We start from the raw sequence: 25990 nt of genomic DNA on the forward strand, positions 1-25990 counted from the left end.
GGCCGAGTGGCCCAATTCTGCTCTTATGTCTTATGGTCTAAGTCAAGGTGGTGAGTAACTTAGAGGGGAACATCCAAGTGGTTCCTAAATATCTGTTGCCCATGTCCTTCTAGATGGGTGTGGTCATGGGTTTGGACGGTGTTGTTGGAGGAGCTGCTGCGGTGCATCTTGTAGATGGTATACACTGCTGCTACTGTGTGTCAGAGGTGGAGGGAGTGAATGTTTATGAAAGGGATGCCAATCACGCTGCTTTGTCCTTGGTGTCAAGTTTCTTGAGTGTTGTTGGAGCTGCCCTCATCCAAGCAAAAGGGAGAATATTCCAACACAGACCATATTTGTGTCTTGTAAATTGTAGACAGGTTTTGGGGAGTCAGGTGGTGAGTTACCCGCTGCAGAATTCCTAGCCTCTGATGTGCTCTTGTAGACAGTACTCAAATGGCTAGTTCAGTTCAGTTTCTACTCAATGATAACCTTCAGGATGTTGATAGTGAGGGATTCAGGGAGGTAAAGCCATTGAACATCAAGGGACGATGATTAGATTGTTGGAGATGGTCATTGCCTTGCACTTGTGTGGTGCAAATGTTACTTGCCACTTGTCAGCCCAAGTCTGGAAATTGTTCAGGTCTTGGTTGCATTTGGACATGGACTGGTCTGGTATCTGAGGAGTCACAAATGGTGCTGAACAATCACCACTTGTGCCATCTGCCTCAATGCTTCCTCCCAGTGGCAGGGCTGCATGTGGTAATCAGTATGAGGTTTCCTTGCCCATGTTTGACCTGATGCCACGAGACTTCATGGGGTCTGGTGCCAATGTTGAGGACTCCAGGGCAACTCTCTCCTGACTGTATACCACTGTGCCATCACACGACTTGTGCCCCCACCTCTGTTGGGTCTGTCTGCCAGTGGGACAGGATATACCCAGGAACGGTAAGGGTGTGTCTGGGACATTATCATACTCATGCAATCACGTTACAGGCAATGTCAGGCTGTTGCTTGACTTGTCAGTGAGACAGCTCCCTCAATTTTGACGCAAAAGGAGGACTTTCCAGGGTTCGACAGGGCTGAGTTTGTCATCGTCATTTCTGGTGTCAAGGGGGATGCCGGGTGGCCCATCTGGTTTCATCCTTTCTGTAAACTTTGTAGAGATTAGATGTAACTAAATGGCTTGCGAAGCCATTTCAGAGGGCGTTTCAAGAATCAACCACATTTACTGTTGAGAAAAGCATGGATATTAGGGAACTTGGGGAAATAAATAGTGATGTCTTGAGGAATGTACATATTACAGAGAAGGAGTTGCTGGAAGTCTTAAAGAGCATGAAGGTAGATAAATCCCCGGGGCCTGATGAAGTGTATCCCAGGACATTGTGGGAGGCTAGGGAGGAAATTGCGGGTCCCCTAGCCGAGATATTTGAATCATCGATAGTCACGGGTGAGGTGCCTGAAGATTGGCAAACGTTGTGCCTTTGTTTAAAAAGGGCTGCAGGGAAAAGCCTGGGAACTGCAGGCCAGTGAGCCTCACATCTGTGGTGGGTAAATTGTTGGAAGGTATTTTGAGAGACAGAATCTACAGGCATTTAGAGAGGCAAGGACTGATTAGGGACAGTCAGCATGGCTTCGAGAGTAGAAAATCATGTCTCACAAATTTAACCGAGTTTTTTGAAGGGGTAACCAAGAAGGTAGATGAGGGCTGTGCAGCTGATGTTATCGACATGGACTTTAGCAAGGCCTTTGACAAGGTACCGCATGGTAGGTTGTTGCACAAGGTTAAATCTCACGGGATCCAGGATGAGGTATCTAAATGGATACAAAATTGGCTTCTTGACAGAGCCAGAGGGTGGTTGTAGAGAATTGTTTTTCAAACTGGAGGCCTGTGACTAGCAGTGTGCCTCAGGGATCAGTGCTGGGTCCACCGTTATTTGTCATTTACATTAATGATTTGGATGAAAATATAGGAGGCATGGTTAGTAAGTTTGCAGATGACACTAAGATTGGTGGCATAGTGGACAGTGAAGAAAGTTCTCTCCAATTGCAATGGGATCTTGATCAATTGGGCCAGTGGGCTAACAAATGGCAGATGGAGTTTAATTTAGACAAATGCGAGGTGATGCATTTTGATAGATTGAACCAGGGTAGGACTTACTCAGTTAATGGTAGGATGCTGGTGAGAGTTACAGAACAAAGAAATCTAGGGGTACATGTTCATAGCTCCTTAAAAGTGGAGTCACAGGGGGACAGAGTGGTGAAGGCGGCATTCGGCATGCTTGGTTTCATCGGTCAGAACATTGAGTACAGGAGTTGGAATGTCTTGTTGGAGTTGTACAAGACATTGGTAAGGCCACACTTGGAATACTGTGTGCAATTCTGCTCATCCTATTATAGAAAGGATATGATTAAACTAAAAAGAGTGCAGAAAAGATTTATTAAGATGCTACCGGGACTTGATGGATTGAGTTATGAGGAGGCTGAATAGACTGGGACTTTTTTCTCTGGAGCGTAGGAGGCTGAGTGGTGACCTTATAGAGGTCTATAAAATAATGAGGGGCATAGACAATGTAGATAGTCAATATACTTTCCCAGAGGTAGGGGAGTCTAAAACTAGAGGGCATAGGTTGAAGGTGAGAGGGGAGAGATGCAAAAGTGTCCAGAGGGGCAATTTTTTCACACAGAGGGTGGGGAGTGTCTGGAACAAGCTGCCAGAGGTAGTAGTAGAGGTGGGTACAATTTTGTCTTTTAAAAAGCATTTAGTTACATGAGTACGATGGGGATAAAGGGATATGGGCCAAATGCAAGCAATTGGGATTAGCTTAGGGGTTTTAAAAAAAGGGCGGCATGGACAATTTGGGCCGAAGGGCCTGTTTCCATGCTGCAAACCTCCATGAATCTATGCTGAGAGTCTGGAGTCGCATTTCGGCTAGACCTGATTTCCTTTCCTAAAGTGACAGATTTTACAACAATTGACAATGATTTCATGGTCATCATTGGACTTTTAATTTCAGATTTAAATTTCATTGCCTGCCTTAGTGGGATTTGAACATTGGTCGCCAGAGCATTACCGAGTGTCCGAATTACTAATCCAGCGACAATAGCACTACATCATCGGCTCCCCATCTACTTTAAACAGAAAGGATTGGTTTAAACTCCAGGAACACTTGCACTGCTGTTTCAGTCATGATCTGGCAAAGGCTTCAACTATGCTGTATGATTTTATGTTCAGCCATAGGGTGCTAGATCTAGTGTTATTTTAAAATAAAATTATACTGAATTAAGATATGATTCAATGCAATTGATTCTTTTTGCAAAGTTTACAATTCATGTTGTTCACAGCATCTGACTAAAAATATTCAAAATGCCATCATTATTTTTGCAGATTGTATATTTTCCATTACGGATGCAAATTTACCTCATTTTATCATCATAAACCGTAACTTAATTCAAACATAACTTGCATATGCTGAACATAATTTGGTTATTAAAGACACACCTCATGAACTTGAGGGAATTTGAACCAAAGACTAATCCAAAGTTAGGAAGGTTCCTCTGCATTTGTGCCCAGATAGATTGGCAATCTGGACATGAAACAGTTACATGGCTTACAAAGTTGCGGAAGGGTATGAACGTGTTTCACAATATTTCCTAGTCTTTTTGATCTTTTCCGCTCACACAACGAACCTTTTGATTGAATGGATCTCCAGCCATAAAACTAGCTGCACCTCCAGCTCTCAAATGTGGGAATCCTCCAATTGGGCTTATTTAATGGAGGCTCAACAAAGCAATCAGATTTTTTAGGTGCAGCAGAAAACAAAAGTAATTTTTATGGTCTTTTAGTTGCAACTTTTTGGGTTTTAAAAAAATTTGATTCGAGGCCTGCTCTGTGCTTTTTCCAACCCCCCCCACCAAATGCATTTTTATATTAAAAATAAGTCGCACAAAAATCGAAAAGCTTTCCTGATTGTAGGTTCTTAAGCATGCTGTGCCTGATGAGCATGGATCATGGTTAAATGAGTTCAAACTTAAATTTTAAGGCTCAAAGAAATATACTGGCATGATTTTGATGTTGGGGATATTTTAATGACATTGGAAAAATACTTGCACATCTTCTGACATTTGTAAAATGGGCATATCGTTGGGCCTTTTTGGGACTTAATTCTGGATTGTGACCATGGAGAACACACCGGACCAAAAACTGCCACAAATGGCTGGAATTTTCATTGACAGCAGCGGCAACTGAGAATTCTGCTGCTAGCAAACGTGACACCTCCAGCCAGTGGGAAACACACTACTAGGAGGCCAGAGAATCTCACCCAATATCTTTTCCAGATGCATCTAACCTGAAGTATGAACTTTAAGCCTGCTCAAAACTGCATGCATGTTTCACTTTGATTAACCACCTCCATAACAAAATTTTAAAAAGAAAGATTTAACTTTTGATTCCAATTATAATATTCAACCAGCGTAGATCTGGTTTGATAGTGGAATTTGTTTCTGCATTTCTCAATAGACTGTCTTGGTGAGAAATTGAGCATTCCAGCTGATGAATCAGCTAAAGCTGGTGAAACACCACATAGACCTTAGGATGATCTAGGTTGAAATTCATACGTGAGCTTCCTGACAGGGAGTCAATATTAACTGCACAATCCAATTCTTGGCAATTTGCTCTGCTATTTCCTTTATTTTGATCTATTAAATATCCAATATAACTGGCAAGTAATTTGGATAAATTAAGTGAACTAATATTGGGGATAATTGGCACACATATCAGATACAAATTATTAACCACAACTACTTCATAAAATTTAATTAAAGTTGTTTACCTATTAGCACTTGTTGCTGGTGTGGATACTGAAAACAGATCAACTGCTGCAGTTGTACTGATACTTTTCCCTGATGTGGAGCTTGGAGAGACAGTTGTGGATGCTATTGCTGATTGGGGTAGTACAGGCATTTCTTGATGTCGCTGTTCCTGTCAAGAAGAGAGTCGAGACAGGTTTCAACATGTTGTCCTTGCACAAAATACATTGGGTAAATGAAGTGAATTCAGCTGATAAAATGATGAGGAGCATTACCTACCTGCATCAGAAATCCAGGTGGAATAGCATCGCACTTTGCCTACATATGCAGAAATTACAGATTAGGTACAACTAGCTAGAGGGATTGAGTTCCAAGCCAAGGACCTGCAAATTCACCATCTTTCAGAGCAGTCTTTTAGAACCAAGCACTGTTTTGTCTCTTCTTTTAAAGGAACATACAGCTGGTTACAGGTGAAGTAATACAATTGGCATCACTATCCCTTGGCTTGGATGATGGGGTAGGGTTGGGGTAGATGAGGGGTGAAAGGAGAGACAAAATAAATTTCTTTCAAATTGTCATCCAGTGACTCTGCTTAGAAAATTGTGTACAAAACCTAAGCACAACTTTCTAGGTTTTGATGCCGATTCAAATTGCCCGCTAACACAATTACATGGAACATACAGCACTGAAACAGGTTGCTCCAAGCCAATATTTATGCACCACTTGAGCCTCCTTCCACCCTTCATCTAAAACTATCAGTATAACCCTTTTCTTCCTCATATAAGAATCTAATCTTCTCTTAAATACACCACACCAACGGTTTATTTACCACAGTATTTACCACAACCAGTCCCCATGGGAGCAAGTTCCATATCCTTTCCACACTTTGGCTGGAGAAATTTCTTCTAGATTCTCCATTTTGCTTTCTAGATCAGTACCTTGCATTGCTGACCTTTAGGTTTTGTTCTTCCACAAAAGTGGAAACACTTGTCTACTGTATCAAGATTCTTTCATAATGTTAAACATTTCTATTATATCACCTCTCAACCTTCTTTTCAGAGACTCGACCTTTTAATTCTTTCCTGATAAGTGAAAGCCTTGTACTTTGGTATAATCCTTCTTTTTGTACACGCTTCAGTGTACATATCCTTTGTATAATATGGCGATCAGAATGATACATGATACTCAAGAATTGGCAGTTAACATAATTTCTCTACATTTCATTTCTACCCTCTGGAAATAAATGAGAGGTTTGCTTTAATTATATTTTGCTACTTTTTATGATTATGTATTTATACTTCCAGATCCCTTTGTTCTTCTATCCTATTTAGATTCTTATTTTCAAAGTAATTTTATCTTTTTCTCACCAAAACTTAACATCTTACATTTATCTGTGTTGAAATTAATTTGCTAATTACATGCCCACTGTGCCAGTTTATTAGCTTTCTGTGACTTGTTGCAATCAATGTTTCTTGCATTGTACAATTAATTCAAGATTGCAGCACAGATGTGCATCTTAAAGTGTCTACTGCTTGTGCATAGGCTACTTGTTGTACGGCGGTAAATGTTCTCCCCATCTTCTTCCCACCCACCCCTCACCCCAATTTGGTGTCACTTGCAAATTTAGAATTTATGTTTTTGATTCCAAAGTCAAAATCATATCTCACTGATCCTCATGGGATTCTACATTCCATCTTTTATTATCCTGAACAGTAACTCTTTACCCCTAGTTTGTCTTGCAATCAGCTAGCTCTTCTGTTACTTGTCCCCTGACTCCATATACTCTGATCTTATTCATTGTCTATCCTGTAGTAGCTGAACAAAAGTCTTTTGGAAATCCAGGTTAAGTGACATTTTCCTAACAGGATTAGATAGGGTACATTCAGAAAGAACATTCCCCATGGTGTGGGGAGTCCAGAACTAGGGGTCATGGTTTGAAGATAAGGGGGTAAACCTTTTAGGACTGAGGCGAGGAGAAATTTCTTCATCCAGAGAGTGGTGAATATGTGGAATTCACTACCACAGAAAGTTGTTGAGGTCGAAATGAGTGATTTTAAGAAGAAATTAGATATAGCTCTTGGACTAAAGGGATCGCGGGATATGGGGGGGGGGGGGGGGGGGGGGGGGAGAGAGAGAGAGAGAGAGAGAGAGAGAGAAATCAGTTACCTCAAAGAATTCTACAAGATTGGTAAAGCAAGACTTTTCCTTTTGAAATCCATGCTCACTGGTCATTATATTTTGATTTTCTGTTTTGTCCTTTGGCAGGGATTCCATTGCCTTACCTATGACTATGTTGGGCTGGAGAAAAGCAAATTACTGTGGATGCTAGGATCTGAAAGCAAACGAGAAAATGCTGGAAAATCTCAGCTGATCTGGCAACATCTGTAAGGAGAGAAAAGAGCTGACGTTTCGAGTCCAGATGACCCTTTGTCAAAGCTAAAAGGCATAGAAAGTAGGAGATATTTATGCTGCAGGGTGAGGGAATGAAAGATGAGTCATAGCCACAAAAACCAGAGGAAAAGACTGCTAATGGCAGTCCATAGAGAGAATAAAGGGTGTGAATGGCCAAACGGCAGAGAAACTAAAATCAGAGGGTAAGCTGTGACAGATGAAGATGTTGGCTTTGGGGGGGGGTTAAAAAAAAGGGGAAAAGGGAAGCAAAGGGGGAGAAAAGGCAAGGAAAAGGGGATAAAGTAGGGGGAAGAGAGTGGGGGGGGGGGGGGGAAGAAAAATGAAGACAGACAATAAAGAAATAACAGGTAGAGAACAGTAAAAAATTAAATAAAATGAAAACAAAAGGGTCAAGGTGGGGTAGAGCTAATCTGAAGTTGTTGAATTCATTGTTGAGACCATCTGTGCTGCAATCTTGAATTCATTGTACAATGCAAGAAACATTGATTGCAACAAGTCACAGAAAGCTAATAAACTGGCACAGTGGGCATGTAATTAGCAAATTAATTTCAACACAGATAAATGTAAGATGTTAAGTTTTGGTGAGAAAAAGATAAAATTACTTTGAAAATAAGAATCTAAATAGGATAGAAGAACAAAGGGATCTGTAAAGTGCTTAGCCGGAAGATGAGATGCTGTTCCTCCGGTTTGCGTTGAGCTTCACTGGAACATTGCAGCAGACCAAGGACAGACATGTGGGCATGGATGCAGGATCGTGTGTTAAGATGGCAAACAACCGGAAGGTCAGGGTCCTGATTGCACGCAGACCGAAGGTGCTCAGCAAAGCGATCACCCAGTTTATGCTTGGTCTCTCCGATATAGAGGAGATCACATTGGGAGCAGTGAATGCAATGCACCAAATTGAAAGATGTGCAAGTGGTCTAGTTTCCTGTGCATATTTGATTGCCCTTTTTAAATATGGTTATACTGTTAGCTATCAGCTAGTCCCCTGGCATTACAGTTGTCCAGGCTCAAGCAAAGAATGGGCACTCGAACAAAATAGCAGTGAGCTACTAATATTTGTGGGACCATACTGCAGCCTGACAACTTCATCTGAAAAAGGGGCAAAAAAAGGGAAAAACAAGTTTAAGTTTTATGAAGTAATAGCTATACTCAATGCATTCTTCCCTGACAGTCATATGTCCAATAGAGCATTTAGTGATTTTAGAGTCAACTGGTTTTGACAAAAAAAAATTTAAACATGGCCAACAGAAAATTATAGGGCGTTCTGAAGGTGGAACTTTTACTTTGTAATTGCAAAGTGAAATTAGTTAGAAATAAACTTTTGAGAAAGTAGTAAGTGACTGAACTGCCTTATAAATACTTGACTCACATCTATCAAAACTGCTCCAAGCATAATTAAGTATGGATTTAGAGAACAATTTGCAAATTGAGAATTCTATTTCCACTCCACTGGCTTCAAGTGGTTCTTCAATGATCTCTAATTTGAATATTCCATGGACGAAAACAGAAAATATTCCAGAACAATAGATATTTTTCATTTTACTAAAATCTCATGATGGAAACTGTAATTCTCTGGCATTTCAACACACTAGATCTAACCTCTTAAACTGTGAATCCATTTTGAAAACACTTCTGATGATTAAACATAGGCTGCTTTTGAATGAGATGATAATTCAAGAATTATCAAGTTATTTCCAATCTACTTACAATACATTTATATGGGCAAAATGTTTAAGTGTACCTGTATGAGTTAGTAAATTGAATTTTTTTTTAGTCATCAGCAAAGTCTATGCTTTTAAAATACAACATAGTTTAGAATGTTACAAAATAGCAACAGATGTTCAGAGGCAGTCATAGATTGCAATCAATAATATGAAGAGGAATTGGGTGGCACAGTGGTTAGCACTGCTGCCTTCCTTTTAGGGCGGCACAGTGGTTAGCACTGCTGCCTCACAGCGCCAGGGACCCAGGTTCAATTCCAGCCTTGGGTCACTGTCTGTGCGGAGTTTGCACGTTCTCCCTGTGTCTGCTCTGGTTTCCTCCCAGTCTAAAGATATGTGGGTTAGGTTGACTGGCCATGGTAAATTGTCCCATAGTGTCAGGGGGGCTAATAGGATAAATACATGGGGTTCAAGGGATATGGCCTGGGTGGGATTGTAGTAGGTGCAGGCTCAATGAACTGAATGGCCTCCTTCTGCACTGTAAGAATTCTATGATGATACTGTTTTGGAACACATTCCAAACCAAAATGAGTACAGTATTTCCTTATCTTTTTTGGTCAAGTGTCATGGCAGAGAGAATGGCCCTATACTCCCAGTTATGCACCCTACTGGGTCAAAGTGGCATTGTACCACATTAAGTCATACAGATATTGATATGTATTATAACCAAACAGTGGGTAGAGGGTGCAGAGAAATTGATTTCTCTTTAATTTTGAGTTTGGATGTTTTCGTTGAGCACATTTTTCCTGGTAGGTGTGGGGGAAAAGATTGCTGCAGAAATAATGGTTAGTGAAGTTTGTTTACAAGAGTACATAATTTTCTGCAGGTCCCTTTAAGAGAACAAGAATTATTCTGCATTATACAGGAGACAAGTACATGAGTTAGAGTCCTTATGCTTTTACGATGTGAATTTTAATCAGAGCTGCTCCATATATTTGCCAGAAGTGTGCACGAAACTTTGTTTACACATGATTAGGAATTCCTGTTGCTCTACAGGTTATGGTAGTGATACATGAACAGCTCTGAGAGAACCAGAGGATAACAATTTAAGGTGATTGGCAAATGAACCCATTAGTCCTGGAGATCCGTTATTCCTTAGTGCCATTATTTTCATTACTGCTATTTTGCTTATATTTATTTTTGAGTATGACCCTAATAAAATATTACTTTTCATTTGATGTCACGCTGACTGTTTCTACTGTATATTGGCAAAGTAATGTCCGCCATTTCCTTATTTTCATCGACATTATCACAACAGTATCAGTTTTCAGAGGGACCCCATTTCCCCAAGTGTAAAAATTGTAAACGGAGATAGATTTTTAATCAGTAAGGGATTTAAGGGTTATGGACATAAGGCGGGAAAGTGGAATCGAGGATATCAGATCAGCCATGAGCTCATTGAATGGCCGAGCAGTTTTGATGGGCCAAATGGCCTGCTTCTGTTCCTGCGTTTTATGGCCTAAAAGGATTGTACATCTCTTGCAAGTTTCTTTTCATATTCTCTTTTTGTAGCTTCTACCAATTTATTCTTTCGCAATGCTAACATTTGAGACTAGCTTCCCTTTTCGATTTGATTAATCAAATTTTATTAATTGAATTTGTTACCCATTACTGTTCTTTGCATTAACATATTGTTTTTGCATTTTTGTCTGCCTTTACTTTTAGTTTTATTTTCTCTATTTAGTCAACTATGCCTGTCTTTTTTGGCAAGTAGAGCTCTTGTCCCACATTAAATTCTTTTTAAACCTCCCACTTTTGTCATTTACCCATAAACAGATTTTCCCTGTTGATTGTAGATAGTCACTGATAGATAGATAGATAGACTACAGTGTAGAAAGAGGCCCTTCGGCCCGATCGAGTCTGCACTGACCACAATCCCACCCAGGCCCTATCCCACCCACTAATCCCTCTAACCTAGACATCTCAGGACTCGAAGGGACAATTTTAGCATGGCCAATCAACCTAACCTGCACATCTTTGGACGGTGGGAGGAAACCGGAGCACCTGGAGGAAACCCACGCAGACACGAGGAGAATGTGCAAACTCCACACAGACAGTGGCCCAAGCCAGGAATCGAACCCAGGTCCCTGGAGCTGTGAAGCAGCAGTGCTAACCACTGTGCTACCGTGCCGCCCTGTCTCATCTTACGTAAATCTAGAATCTTAGTAGTTATTTCTTTTTTAAAAATTCTACATTGAGCTTCATCTCATGATCACCATTAGATATTCACACGCACATTGAGACTGTTAACTAAATATGGTTCATTGTTCATTATGAAATCTAAATCCTTTTTTGATTCTAGGACATATAGATGCAAATAACTGTTCTGGATACATGCAAGCAATCTCATGTAGCTGGTCAGAAAATTAAAGTTAAAATTAAAATTCCCTATTAAAAACACTGTTCCTTTGCTATATGCTTGTCCAATCTTTGCATTTATGCATTTACCACTTCACAGCTGCTACCAGGGGTCTATACACAACTCCGATAATAATCTTAAATCCTTTTCCGTTTCTTAATTCTACTCAAAGTTCCCACTAGCTGCTTATTTCTCATTTAAAGTTCTCTTACCATTGAAGTAATTCCATCTTTAATCACTAAGGTTAGATTATAAAGTTGACCTGAAGCTCAAAAGCTGGATTCATAATATCAGTAACGGTAAGATAGCCGATCTTCAGATGTCCACCTAACTGTGAGCATGGCATTATTTACTGAGGACATTAATTTGGCATCTATTGTCAGAATGCATTTCTGTCAGTTGTAATTAATGTCCTGACAATGAATGAATGAATATACAAATCTTTCAACAGTAGGTTTGGTTCAACATATACTGCCAACCTTCTAATTTAGAATTATAATAGAATTTAATACCATGCAATGAAAAGGCTGGAATGGAAAGTATCCATTACAAATACTGAAGTGAAGAGCAAATTTAGCTACAGCTTATTTTCTCCATTACTCTCTCCTTAAACTCTTCAAAGTCTCTCACTGAATCGATCTTGGTGACAAATGAGTCCATCTATTCAGCTGCATCTGCTGCTTAATCCATCCCACCAAGTCAATAGCACTCAGCCTCTTTACCCCACCAGGTTCCTTCCCATACCCTTTCCCTGAAACTGTTAGTTAAAGGTGCTATACAAATACAAATTCTTACATTGGTGTATCTGTAATCTCTAATCAGATGGCGATAAAATTGGGCAACACAAGTTTGAGGTGATTAATATTTGCAACTGCAAAATCATATTAGGTTTCAGATTTGGTGAAAAGACAAGAGATTTGCAAGCTATAAAATCAGAAACAGTGTCAAGCTAAATAAATGTATGCTGAAGTAATTTCTCACCGCTCATTTTTGATAGAACTGAGTGCTCATGTTTGGTTTAAAGCATTTGAAATAGGAAATTGGTGTTCAAGGAAATGCTTCAATACCCTCAAAAAAGGCAAATTTATTTTAAAAAAGTTGGTATTTAATAAGGAGGAAGAAGCCACGAACCTTGAGAGCTTGTAGCCTAGCCTGTTCCTCTTCCAGAGCTGCTTGTTTTTCCCGCTCATCAACTTTACTCAAAGACATCCCTGTGTTGGAAAGAGTGGAGACTGCATTCGACAAAGTGGTTGCTCTGAGGAAGGAAGATTAATTTTAAAATAAATTGATGTTTTACTGCCAATGTAGTTATTTGAAAACATCACCAAGTTCCTCTCCTTTTTGGAGGGGTAGGCTTTTTTTAAAATCAAAAAGTGGAAAATAAATGCAAGTTAAAACATTTCTGGGGAGGGAATATAGACTCTGATTAGTTCCAAAATGAATCTCCCTCAGTGGAATTCCTAACTTTATTTGAAATTTTAATACCAGTCTGAGGACAGCCAAAATTAACCAGCTTTGATAACACAAAACGTACAAGTACTGTGAGGAACAGAGTACAAAAGCAAGGAAGTTATGGTGAACCTGGTCCAGTGTCAATTGGCCATTTCCAAATTTGAGCAACACTTAAGGTGTGAAAGTATTGGAGAGTGCAGAAAAGATTTACAAGAATGGTTCCAATCATGAGGAACTTCAGTTATGTGGATAGAATGGCGAAGCAATGGCTTTTCTCCTCCAAGAAGGTTGAGAGGAGATTTGATAGAGATGTTCAAAATCATGAAAGGTTTACACAGATGAGAACCAGAGAAAACTGATCAAGGGTAAATGGCAAAAGAGTGTGGTGGAGCCAGATTCAAATGTGACTTTCAAAAGGGAATTCAATAATACCTGAAAAGAAAACAATTGCCGGGTTACAGGAAAAAGGCGGGGGAGTGGGACTAGCCAAGTTGTTCTTGCAAGTGAGAACAGATACATATGGGTCAAATGGCCTCCTTCTGTGCTTTAATCATTCAACGATTCTATGACCCCACTGTTGCACAAGTTGAAGCATCTATCAGAAACCAGGAAACTTCTGAAACACTCAGGTTAACATTTTATTTCATGTCTTATAATGTGAAAACTAATCATTGAATGTTCTACAACACACGTTAGGAAAATATGCTGAACAACATAATTGAGTAGAAACAACCATACTTTTCTGGAATGGCAAACGTAACTGCTTACAAGCACTTTTAAAGCTCTCTGCTGAAACCTATAAACAGTGCAGGAGGCCGCCATTCAGCCCATCAAGCCTGCAGCAACAACAATCCCACCCAGTGCTTATCCCTTTAACCCCACATATTTACTCTTCTAATCCCCCGATATAAACAATTTTATTTTAATGTGATAAAATTATTAACATTCATCTCTAGGTCAAACACAACTTACATTAGGTCAGATGACCAAAAGCTTGGTCAAAGAGGTAGGTTTCAAAGCAGTATCTTAAAGATTGAGGGGGGGGGGGGGGGGGGGGGTAAGAGGTTTAGGGAGTTTAAGACATAAGCAATGGAAGTCATGGCCATCAATGGAGGAGAGATTAAAATCAAGGTTGCTCAGGAGGCCAGCATTAGATGAGCAAGGATATTTCAGAGGATTGTGGGGCTGGAGGAAACTAGAGAAAGGTAGGGGCAAGGCTATAGAGGGATGAGAAAATGGGTATGAGAATTTTAAAATCAAAACATTGCTGATTGAGAGCCAATGTAAATCAGCAAGCATAGGGCGATAGGTGAACAGAACTGTGCGTGCATCAAGACATGGAAGGCAGAGTTTTGGATGACTTCATGCAAGTGATACAGAGCCTTTCAGAACACAACTATATTGTTGTGAAGTACCTGATATGCTTCCTTAACATGGTGTCCCAGGAGAGTATTTTTAATAAAATGGACCCTTCAAACCTGGCACGTGCCTTTGGAGTGAACACAGTAAGAAGTCTCACAACACCAGATTAAAGTCCAACAGGTTTATTTGGTAGCAAAAGCCACTAGCTTTTGAAGCGCTGCTCCTTCATCAGTTTCCCCCACTCACCTGATGAAGGAGCAGCGCTTCAAAAGCTAGTGGCTTTAGCTACCAAATAAACCTGTTGGACTTTAACCTGGAGTTGTGAGACTTCTTACTGTGTTTGCCCAGTCCAACGCCAGCATCTCCACACCTTTGGAGTGAATCAGATCTGGCCCACAAAGGGATCTGCAACGTTGCACACCCTCCCACCAATAAACATGGAGGGTACAATGCAGAAGAACAGCCAGAAGTGCATTGGAATAATCAGGTCTGGAGGTAATAAATGTACAACTGAGGGTTTCAGCAGGTGAGTGGAAATGGGCAAAGTTGGGTGATGCTAAGAAGTCGGAAATAGGTGGCCCTAGTGATGAGGTCAGAAGTTCATCTCTGGTCAAATGTGAACCAAGGCTCCTTTCAGGTAGAGGGATAAAGTTGGTAGCTAGGGAATTGGAATGGACACTGAAAATAAAGGCTTCAAAAGGTTTCCAATATTTAACTGGAGGAAATTTCTGCTAATCTCCTACTGGGTGTCACATAATTTAGTGGAGCAATCAAGCAAGGTGGCAGTGATGCAGAGCTCAGTGCCGTCAAGGTTATATATAAAACTGCATTCAGGTGATGTTGCCAAGGGACAGAATGTAGATAAGAAATAGGAGGGAGAAAAGGATAGATCCTTGCAGGACATGGGAGGTAACAATGCAAGACTAAGAAGGGAAGCCATTGCAAATGATTCTCTGGCCACAAAAGATAGCTAAGGATAGAACCAGGTGAGAGCAACCCCATCCAGATAACAGTGGTGAGGCATTGAAGGAAGATAGGTGGTCAACTATGTTAAAGGCTACAGACAGGTCAACAAGGACGAGGAGGGAAAGTTTACCTTTTCAGAATCACACTGAATGTTGTGAGACTTTGAGGAGAGCTGTTTTGGTACTATAGTATGGAATTTCATTGGAGGAATTTAAACATGGAATTCCAAGAAAAATGGGAATAAATTTGGCAAGTGACATGTTCAAGGATTCTGAAGAGGAAAATGTGGTTGGAGATATTTTTAAAATTCTTTCATAGGATGTGGGCATCTCTGTTTGAGAACAAAGAACAATACAGCACAGGAACAGGCCCTTCGGCCCTCCAAGCCTGCATTTGGGCCAGCATTTATGGCCCATCCCTAATTGCCCTGAAACTGAGTGGCTTGCATATGGCCACTTCAAGAGTCAAGCATATTGCTGTGGGTCTTGAGTCACATGCAGGCCAGACCAGGCCAGGGCAGCAGATATCATTCCCTAAAGGGCATTAGTGTACCAGATGGGGCTTTTATGAAATCGACATTATGGTCATCACCAGATCTTTATTTGCAGATTTTTTTTTATTGAATTCAAATTTCACCATCTGCTATGGCAGGATTCAAACCCTGTTCCCAAGATCATTATCTTGGATCTGGATTACGAGCCCAGTGACAATACCACTACACCATTGACTCCCCTAAGGGGTGGGGTTGCAGAGACTGCAAGGTCAAGGGTTGTTTTTTTGAGGAGGGGGGTGTGAAAGTAGACTTGAAGTAGAAAGGGACAATACCTTATGAGGAGAACCTCTGACAATCTTGGCTAATGTGGGAAACTGGGAGGGGAGACTGATTGGTCATCAGTTTAGTAGGAATAGGATCTAGGGGGTAGCAAGTGGGTCTCATGGACAAGATGAGCTCAGTGAGAGCATGAAGGGACATAGAAGAGAAATTAGAGAAAAATGCAAGTTCAGGGCTAGGGCATGGCACAGCAGAGGTTTGTCCAGGTTAGCTAGTGAAAGGGAGAGAGAGCAGAGGTAGCTAATTGAGGGATCTTGGTCTTAGTGATAAAGAAATCCATGAGCACTTATTGTTGGAAGGGCAAGGGAGAAGGGTTTAAGATGATGGTTTGCAGTAGAGAAATGAGTCCAGGGGTCATCTCTGCATTCCAGGATGATCAAGCAAGTACAAAAAATTGCAGTCAGAAGAAATCCAATGTTCAATTTCAATCACATTGGTCACCAACTAGATGCTGGTCGGGAAGCTTTAGCTAAAATCTCTGGAAGCCTGTGGAGGCTGGAATAATAGAATCTCTTTGCATTTCCATTGCAAAACTCAAATCATACAATATCTAGGAATCTGAAATATTTAGGGGATGATTCTCCCAAAAAGTTCCAAGTGCTGAATTTGCAGGAAAACTGGTGTAAAGCACACCAGTTTTTTCAGTGCGACTTCAGACAAGAATCTCTCATACTCCGTGCAATGCAGAGGTCACAATCATGAATATCATTAAAAGTTTGGGGGTGGGGCCTATTCATGCCAGAGTCTGCCAGTTCTGGGCCTCTGCACATGCGCAGTGGCCCAAACTATCAGCTCGCAGTTTGCTGGCCAGCTCAATTGCTGTCTAGTGCGGGATCCTCGCAGTGTTGCCCCTCCAGTCATAGAATCAGAGAATGGTTACAGTATGGAAGGAGGCCATTCAGCCCACTGTGTCTGCAAGAGCAATTCACTTAGCACCATCCCCCTTTCACCCCGCTAATATTTCCTATTCAGAAAATGATCCAGTTCCCTTTGGAATGCAACTATAATGAAGTTCTAGTCAAGCTTTTCAACTGACAGGAATCAAATCTTGGTTCTTACTTGTATTGCTTTTTATTATGCAGGGACTTTATGCAGTCAGAAGTTAGGAGAGCTCCATAAACAACATTAATTATGGGTTTTCCCAGCTGACCTTTAGCATAAATTGATTTTCAAGAATGGTCACATGTTTCTACTTCAGTACACAGATTTTAAGGTTGTTGTACACCAACAATGTTTCTGCATTGCTGCAACCCCTTTGTCTATTTGATTTATAATTTGAATATATTGTTTAAGGTAATTGGATTGTAACTTTCTGTATATCTCCACCACTACTATAAAAACACCTTTTTTCTACTAGTGTCAACCATTACCTCCAAAGTTGCACACCATGGGTGGGATTTTTCTGCCCTGCTGCGCTAATCGAGTCGCGTGGCGGGACGGGAAATATGAGTGAGAGGCGAACAATTAGACTCCATTACCTGGTCCCATTTCTATCTATTGTTTGTAGCCAAGGAATCACCCACAATAATTCTCTTCCTACCCCGGCACCACTATCTCACCCCAAGGATCCGACTCTTAACCACCTTCTATTTGTCAATTGTACTGCCCTTGGCAATATCATAGGCGATCAATGTGTCCCCGATCAATGGTTGGAAATGCTAAATTGCCCCTATATGACTAGCTAGGGTAAATACATGGGGATAGGTCCTGGGTGGGATTGTGTCGGTGCAGACTCAATGGGCTGAACGTCCCCCTTTTGCACTGTAGGATTCTATGATTCTGTCCTTTATTTCAAATTGCTCCAAGGCCTTGCTCGTTCCTATCTTTGTAATCTCCTTTGTAACCATTAGAAGCCTTCTAGATCTCTGCACTCATCTAATTCTAGCCTCTTTCGCACTCCAATTTTAATTGTTTTACCTCTGACACATTGTTGCCTAGACCCGAACTCCTGTAATTCCCTCCCTAAATCTTCCTGTCTCGCCACCGCTTTCAAGTTCTCTTTAAAAACTCCCAAAAACCAATTGATAAAGTTTTTTGTCATTTATTGTGATATTGCCTTTTATAGTTCAGTGTCAAAACGATTCTTATTAACAATGTGTTTCTTAAGCTTGTTGGGATTTCTATTCTGTAACAATTCCCACCTGTTTGCTGCAGAGAATTCTTTTGTCTTTTTTCCTTCTAGAGAAGCTAGATGCTGTTCCAATGCTTCAAGCAGACTGCTTGGTGCCTGTAGTGATAAATTTAAGAAAACAAATTATTAATTTTGGCATTATAACATGCCTTAATCCCATTTTATTAAAATTCTTAATATTTCATTCATTTATAAAAGGTAACATTTGGGTTTGTGCTGAATCAACAGCAATGCAGGGTCTCCGTAAGCTTCCTTTTGCTTCCGCCAAATTAGACCAAGATAAAAGTCAAGACCATGATACATTATTTGCAGTGGCATTGTGAAGAATGCAAGTCATTTGGCTCATTTCAACTCACTTCAAAGATCAGGCTTTTCAAATAAAAAGTTACCAATACTTGGTAAAGTTGCCCTCTGTAGTTTTCTACCAGGTGCACAATAAGTGCTGTTAATGGTCACATTTAATTTTTAAAAATTCAACCTTATAGAGGGCATGGAGATTAAGGTTTATGGAAGATTGTTCCAGTCCTTGGGAAAAAGGAGTTAGCAAAGGACACACATTAGGGTGTTGAGCTGTTGAATATGAACCCTTTGAACTCGGTCATTTTTAGGCTTAATGTACTCAGAAATATTTAATTCAACATTTTATAGAGGGAAATTAACCCAAGGGCTTTTCTTCGGTTCTGGCGACCGTGCGAGGCTGACGATGTGACCAACCGGGAGATAATAGATTCTCACAATTAAATTGTTTGTAACAAAATGAGCTGCCTCATTTTGAACTTTCTCAAGAAGGGTAATGTTTTTAGCAGTATATGGGTCCCCAACAGCTGGGTTAAACTGAATTGCTGACAATGGCCAGCAGCATTAAACAAAGACCTAACAAATGCAGTAGTAATGCAATACACAAATTAAGAAAACTGTACTTTGCCAATAAACCACAAGGTAAGGCTCTGCGCAATACTTCCCCATCACTTTCACTAACTAAAATTCCTGATCCAAATATGAATTGATTAGCTTTTTTATTTAATCCTCACTACATAATCTAATTAAAATTCATGACAGCACAACTACAAAGCTGTATTTGAATTTTTATTCCACATTTTGCTTTTTAAATACAAGATTTGTAAATTGGTAGCTTATGGTCAGCCGTGCACTAGCCTTGAAGCACACTTATCAAGATGAACTGCAACTTAACTGTGTTAACATTGGAAATCCAACCTTTAGTCTGTTGACCATACAAGCACAAACATTTCAAAATACTATTCTCACAAGGATATCTGGTATTTCATGATACTGAATGGAAAACAGCCAGTCTAATAGTTGCATTTCCATTGTTGAGCCTTGGAGAAGTGACAGACTATATGGGTCCTTTTGAAAAAAAGGGCAGCACGGTAGCACAGTGGTTAGCACTGCTGCTTCACAGCTCCAGGGACCTGGGTTCGATTCCCGGCTCGGGTCACTGTCTGTGTGGAGTTTGCACATTCTCCTCGTGTCTGCGTGGATTTTCTCCAGGTGCTCCGGTTTCCTCCCACAGTCCAAAGATGTGCAGGTTAGGTTGATTGGCCATGATAAAATTGCCCCTTAGTTTCCCGAGATGTGTAGGTTAGAGGGATTAGTGGATAAAATATGTAGGGATATGGGGGTAGGGCCTGGGTGGGATTGTGGTTGATGGGCCGAATGGCCTCTTTCTGCACTGTAGGATTCTATGAATTCTATGACTATGATACATGTTAAATCTCCAGTCTCATCTGCACTACCATGGAAAAAGATCAAATAGAAGCCAGGAAGCCTCTTGACGGAGGGAGAACCATTTACAAATTGTGCAATGCCTAGCTTAGGAAGAGATCTGGGAGAAAATGATTTGCTTATCTGCCCAATGAAAAAAAGGACATTAACTATTGAAAAGAAATTAATAGGCATCACCATATTATTACCCAAATAGTCTACTCAGGGTCTGTCAACGACATCCAAAAATAAAAATTCCATTATTTCACATTGTCTGAAAGTGGACTCACTTTCAGATTTTCAAATTTGAGCTCAATCAAAGGTTGCCCCAAGGCTTTATGTATTTACTCTAATTAAAACACTTTAGGTCAGAAATCTGCTATAACCTCCCCTTACTCCTACTGTACAAAATGCAGAATAAAAATTCACATACCTTTTCATATGAAACAATGAAAGAGAATTGTTTAGAGCATTAAGGTATGCTTTATATCTTTATTTTTTATTCAATCGTAAGATATGGATATCATTTATTGCCCGTCCCTTGTTGCCCTTGAGGTGGTGGTGGTGAGCTGCTTTCTTGAAATGCTGCAGTTCACATGCTGTGGGTTGACCCACAATGCCGTTAGGGAGGAAATTCCAGGATTTTGACCCAGCGACTGTGAAGGAACGGCGATATATTTCCAAGTACGGACGGTGAGTGATTTGGAGGGGAACTTGCAAGTGGTGGTGATTCCATATATCTGTTGCCCTTGTCCTTCTAGATGGAAGCGGTCGTGGGTTTGGAAAGTGCTTTCTAAGGATCTTTGGTGAATTTCTGCAATGCATCTTGTAGCTAGTATACACCGTTGCTACTGAGTGTCGATGGTGGAGGAAGTGGGTGTGACGCCAATCAAGCGGGCTGCTTTGCACTGGATGGTATCAAGCTTCTTGGGTGTTGAAGTTGCACCCATCTAGGCAAGTGGGTGCTGACTTGTGCCTTTGTCGTTGGTGGTCAGGTTTTGGGGAATCAGGAGGTGAGTTACTCGCCGCAGTATTCCTAGCCACTGTGTTTATGTGGTGAGTTCAGTTGAGTTTCTAGTCAATGGTAACCCCATGGATATTGACAGTGGGGGATTCACAGATTGTAACACCATTGAATGTGAAGGGGGCAATGGTTAGATTGTCTATTACTGGTGATGGCCATTGCCTGGCATTTGTGTGGCTTGAATGTTACTTGCCACTTGTGAGTCCAAGTCTGGATATTGTCCAGATCTTGGTGCATTTGAATACAGATTACTTCAGTATCTGAGGAGTCGCAAATAGTACATCGGCAAACATCCCCACTTTTGACCTTATGACAGAGGAACGGTCATTAATAAAGCAGCTGAAGATGGTTGGGCCCAGGACACTACCCTGAGGGACTATCGTTAGTATTTTGAAAACAGAATTATTACACCCAAAATACTGAAGATGCTGCTGGAAATAATAGAAAATTCTGGAAAACTTCGGCAGGTCTGGCAGCATCAACGCGAGAGAAACTCCACAGAAGCTGTCAGACCAGTTGAGTTTTACCAGCACGCTCTGTTTTCATTTAGACCCTTGGGCTGGCATCTTAGCTTAAAGCTGGGAAACTTTATTTATTTACTTGTGCTTGGAAACGGGTTAATTATGAATAAATACATCAAAAAAGTTTAGTGGAATTGTTCTGTAAAGCAGATCTAAATTTTTAATAATCTTTTGGTCACGGTGCAGTTATGCAGTAGTGGTGCTGACACAGGTTAAATCCTCATTCAACTGAACAAAACTAGTGGTTAGGGAGTGGCATAACCATGAGGCTTTTTGTGGTAAACTTGTATTCAAAAAGTTAACGCTAATTATTTTAGCATTCAAGATGCAACTAGCACCACTTTATCTAAACAATGGTCCAGAATATGCCCAATTGTCCCTTGGAGACATGCAGGTTGGGTACAGGCAAATAGTAGCAATCAGCGTTATTCAGAAACATGCAAATAGTACAGCATAAGCTGAATTACTAGTTTTAGGTAGCTAACAATCCCACTTTAATTTTTATCCTGCATCAGTAAATTTTATAACTGGCATGCTTGCATAGTAATTTTCTTCCCCCAGCCCAGATGATATATTAGTACAGGGCCCCAAGTCTAATTTCCTTCACAAAAACATGATCAGATTTAAGAAATAAATCAGGAGTTCAGCAAGCAGTTACAGCCTCGAGATATAATAAAAACAGTGAATGCATTACTCAGTGACTGTGCTAATGCATGCAATTTTGGAGCACAGATGCAATTATCTGCCTTCAATGTAACTTTGAAGACTAACATTTAAAAAGGTAATACATATGATTACATAATCTCTTGTAGGTGTTTACTTATGCCAGGATAGCTTCATGGTGCCAGCTGTGATCCTTCTGTATCTTGACCATGTGGTCATTCATGAGACTGCCACATCAAGTGATTCATATAGCTGGTCATCACAAGACCCATCGTGGCTGAACCTGATTCTGCCTCCACACAATGTACACATACTTCCAAGGAAGGACTACCAACTAGCTATTTAGGGGAAACAATAGTTAATATTTTCCCTGATAATTTAGCCAAGTTTGACCACCGATCAGTTTCAATTTATCACAACTTGGACTGGCACATTTTGACACAGCACAGGAATACACTCCACTTAGTCAAAGCAATTATCCATAACTTATTTGAGTCAAATCATAAGCAATTTCAGTTGATTTAGTCTCATGTCATTCTCACTTCAAAATTTTACAATCCGTGTCAAACAACAAAGTTTGTGCACTTTTAAAATGCACCTGTTTCCTGAGAGTTAAAAGCTGAGATTCATCACCACTCTCTTCTATCCTACCTTCAATGTACATGTTAAAACGATGCAAGTCCTTATCTCCCTCAGTTTCCCCTTTCTCCTACAATCCACAAACATTGAACAATGCAAAATTTGCATTATAAACCACTAGACTCCTGAACTCATTTTTTTAAAACCCATGCACTGTGTACATAACCCATGCCTTGATCTGAGAATCAACACACCATTTAATTCATGGATAATGAATTGATGTGGTCCTCTTGTGCCAACAAAACATATAACTCATCCAATTAGAGTTTAGTCCATCCACACGGCTAATCTGTTGCCCAAGTTTGCATACACTATTGTTCAATCTAATGTTCTATTCAACTAGCAGCACCCTGTATTTTCTAGCAATAATGCAGAACTTGGCTTTGATTCTCACAGACAAACAACTGAACACCCTGACTGAAAAGTATAAGACAGCGATAGTTAAAAGCAACATCCACCACACAACAAAAAGCAGACTAACTGAGTCAGTAAACTCTGATCATCCAGCAATCGAGCAGAAAGGCAAGACAAGAGTATAAAAGTAACAACATGTTCAATTTAAATGCTCTTTGGGCACTACAGACAATACAAGCTCTCTAATGGAAGCAAAATGAAAGTACGCTGCTTTTGTAATCGTTCAAAGTTAGAGTTCAGAAAGTTAAATCTGGAATATAGGTAATGAAAGTTAAAAGGTTCACTGTTAGAATGTATTGATCAGCTTCCCTTCAAGGACAGGGCAACACTTCAGCACTGCTTCATACAGTGCAATGTATACAGGCACAAAACTGAGTTCACATAAAATATACATGTGTAAACCATGTATACACAGAGACTCATGCTCTCTGTGGAAAAAAAATTAAAACCCAGGAGTTGGGAAATGGATAAAGCTAAATGATATGTACACTGACCTGAGTAAGATCTGGAATGTCACCCTGATCAATTCCAACTTGCTGTGTCAACAAAGAAAAAGTTCACATTACTTCATGCAGTGGCAAGTAAATAAAAACGGAAAGTGAGTTGCATGCTTACAGAAATGTTTCATATACAGGAAAGGGGGAGGGGAGGTGGTGGGAATGGGGAAAATGGACTACAGACAAGAAATGCATTTTCACCTCTGCTGTTTTGAGGAATTCAGACAGCTTGGTCATTCTAGCCAAAAACTTTTTATAGATGTCCAGGGCCTCCTTGCACTGGTTTTTCTTCATATCAAAGTATTTCTCTGGAAAAGGTAATCAACACAAGCTTTAGTACAAGTTTTGAAAATTTGAATAATCATAAAATGGCTTTTTAAACAAAATCCTCATTTAAATTCATGAAAGTGCATTTGTTTCATACCTGCTACCGTATTTGTTTTTAAAGCAGCTGCAGTCAGAACCATTGCAATGCATGAAAACAGAAAATAAAATGCACCTAATTATCTGCAATATTTGTCAAAATTGTTGGAAAAAGCTTTGAGCACTTGTTTTTTTCTAAAAATATTCCGAAAATACAAATTTAATGACTTCTTCAGATTAAAACTTCAGATAATGAGTTATCTACTCTTCCTGATAGCAACACACATGCTCCTCTGCTCCCCAATTTTCTGTAGATATTTCAGGGATAGTCGAAAGCAACTCAGTTTGTCTCATAAATCTTAAAAGTTAAAATCACACTGGCCCTTTATCTGGTCCCAACTGAAAAGTGATTTGAGCCAAGTTCATATAGCTGTTCTTTTTTAAAATGGTTAAATGAAGCAAGAACATTATTAACAGCACAGTGTATGTTTGTGCAACAGCTAGTAGTATATATTTACTCCCTGACATGCAAGACGCAAATGCTTGGTGACCACTGAACAATCCTACTTTCAGTGGTTTGAAATATGGACCAAAACCCTACAAGCTAAAAGCCAAAGGATCATCTCCATGTGGCATAAATTGAATTCTATACTACTGAAATGTGCCAAACATGATCACTCTGTCACCTTCGCCCAAGGATTGCCATATTCAATATACTTTGATCATTGCTTAAGTACTCTTTGGACATCTGATAGCAAATAAAATATGGACATTGCTGATATGGTTGGAGACTATATTGCTTCAGGTGTTATTAGCTGCTATACAGTTAATTAGAATGTTACTTCTTTAAATAATTTCTCTGACAGGAATCAAGCATCTTCAACTAAAGTAAAATTGACGTAGGGCTCAAGGTTATTAGAAAGAAGAGGTCAAAAGCTGAAGCAAAGGCTTTGAGCAGAACTTGAGTTTAAGAAATCATAAATGATAGCTTAAAGGGAAGAGAACATCTAAAGGAGTATTTAAAGTGTGCCACCTGCAATTAGAATGGGCACTTGTTTTTTTAAATTGTTTCACGGGGTGTGGGTGTTGCTGGCTAAGCCAGCATTAATTGCCCATTCAGAACTGCAGTCAAGGAGCTGGTGGTGAGTAACCTTCTTGAACCACTGCAGTCAATGTGGTGTAGGTACACCCACCGTGCTGTTAGGAAAGGAGGTCCAGGATGTTGACTCAGAAAGCGAAGGAAGAACGATATAGAAACATAGAAAGGCAGATTATTACTTGAATGGGTTAAATTGAGAGGTAGATACTCAGTGAGACCTTGGTGTCTTCATGCATCCATCGCTGAAAGCAAGCATGCAGGTACAGTAGGCAGTAAAGGCAAATGGTATGTTGGCCTTCATGACGAGAGGATTGGAGTATAGAAATGGGGATGTTTTACTGCAATTGTACAGGGTATTAGTGAGGCCACACCCGGAGCATTATGTGCAGTTTTAGTGCTCTTATGTGAGGAAAGATGTCCTTGTTATAGATGGAGTGCAGCGAAGGTTTGCTAGGCTGATTCCTGGGATTGCAGGTCTGTCATATGAGGAGAGACTAAGTTGGTTAAGATTGTATTCATTGGAGTTTGGAAGAGTGAGGGGGAATCTCAAAATTCTAACCAGATTAGACAGGATAGATTCAGAAGGGATTTCCCGATGGTGGGAGAGTGCAGAACTAGTGGTCATAATTTGAGGATAAGGGGTAAACATTTTAGGACTGAGGCAAAGAGAAATTTCTTTACTCAGAATGGGAAATCTGTGGAATTCACCACCATAGAAAGTAGTTGAGACCAAAGCAGTGTGTGATTTCAAGAATAAATTCCATATTGCTCTTGGGGCTAAAGGGATCAAGGGATATTGAGGGGTGGGGGGGGGGGGGGGGGGGTGTGGATCAGAATTGGTTTGAAGGGGAACTTGCAGGCGGTGGTGTTCCCATGCAACGGCTGCCCTTGTCTTTTTTAGGTTTGGCACGTGCTGTCAAAGTTTTAGTGAGAGAAAAGTAGTTCCACCTTTATTGCTTGCTCCGCCTATAATCATCTTGTACCTAAAATCAGCTCCATTTCCATCAGGCCAGGGACAGAGA

At 40.3% G+C, this 25990-nt stretch overlaps 1 protein-coding gene across 9 annotated transcripts in view; it reads right to left on the reverse strand.

Annotated features, from left to right (window-relative positions):
• The window catches only part of LOC144492865 (phosphatidylinositol-binding clathrin assembly protein), a 148644-nt gene that overhangs the window by 56836 nt on the left and 65818 nt on the right, over positions 1-25990 (reverse strand). For 7 of the 9 annotated variants that reach the window (XM_078211405.1, XM_078211406.1, XM_078211407.1 and 4 more), the window contains exons 7-12: positions 23708-23814; positions 23504-23545; positions 18037-18122; positions 12415-12538; positions 5068-5106; positions 4812-4960 (exon numbers count right to left, since the gene is read on the reverse strand). In XM_078211405.1, the coding sequence (XP_078067531.1) occupies positions 4812-4960; positions 5068-5106; positions 12415-12538; positions 18037-18122; positions 23504-23545; positions 23708-23814 (547 nt within the window). The remainder of the gene's footprint in view (positions 1-4811; positions 4961-5067; positions 5107-12414; positions 12539-18036; positions 18123-23503; positions 23546-23707; positions 23815-25990) is intronic. The other 2 variants (XM_078211408.1, XM_078211400.1) reach the window with 1 other exon arrangement.

The sequence above is a fragment of the Mustelus asterias genome, chromosome 4, assembly GCF_964213995.1.
Source record: "Mustelus asterias chromosome 4, sMusAst1.hap1.1, whole genome shotgun sequence".
NCBI lineage: Eukaryota > Metazoa > Chordata > Chondrichthyes > Carcharhiniformes > Triakidae > Mustelus > Mustelus asterias.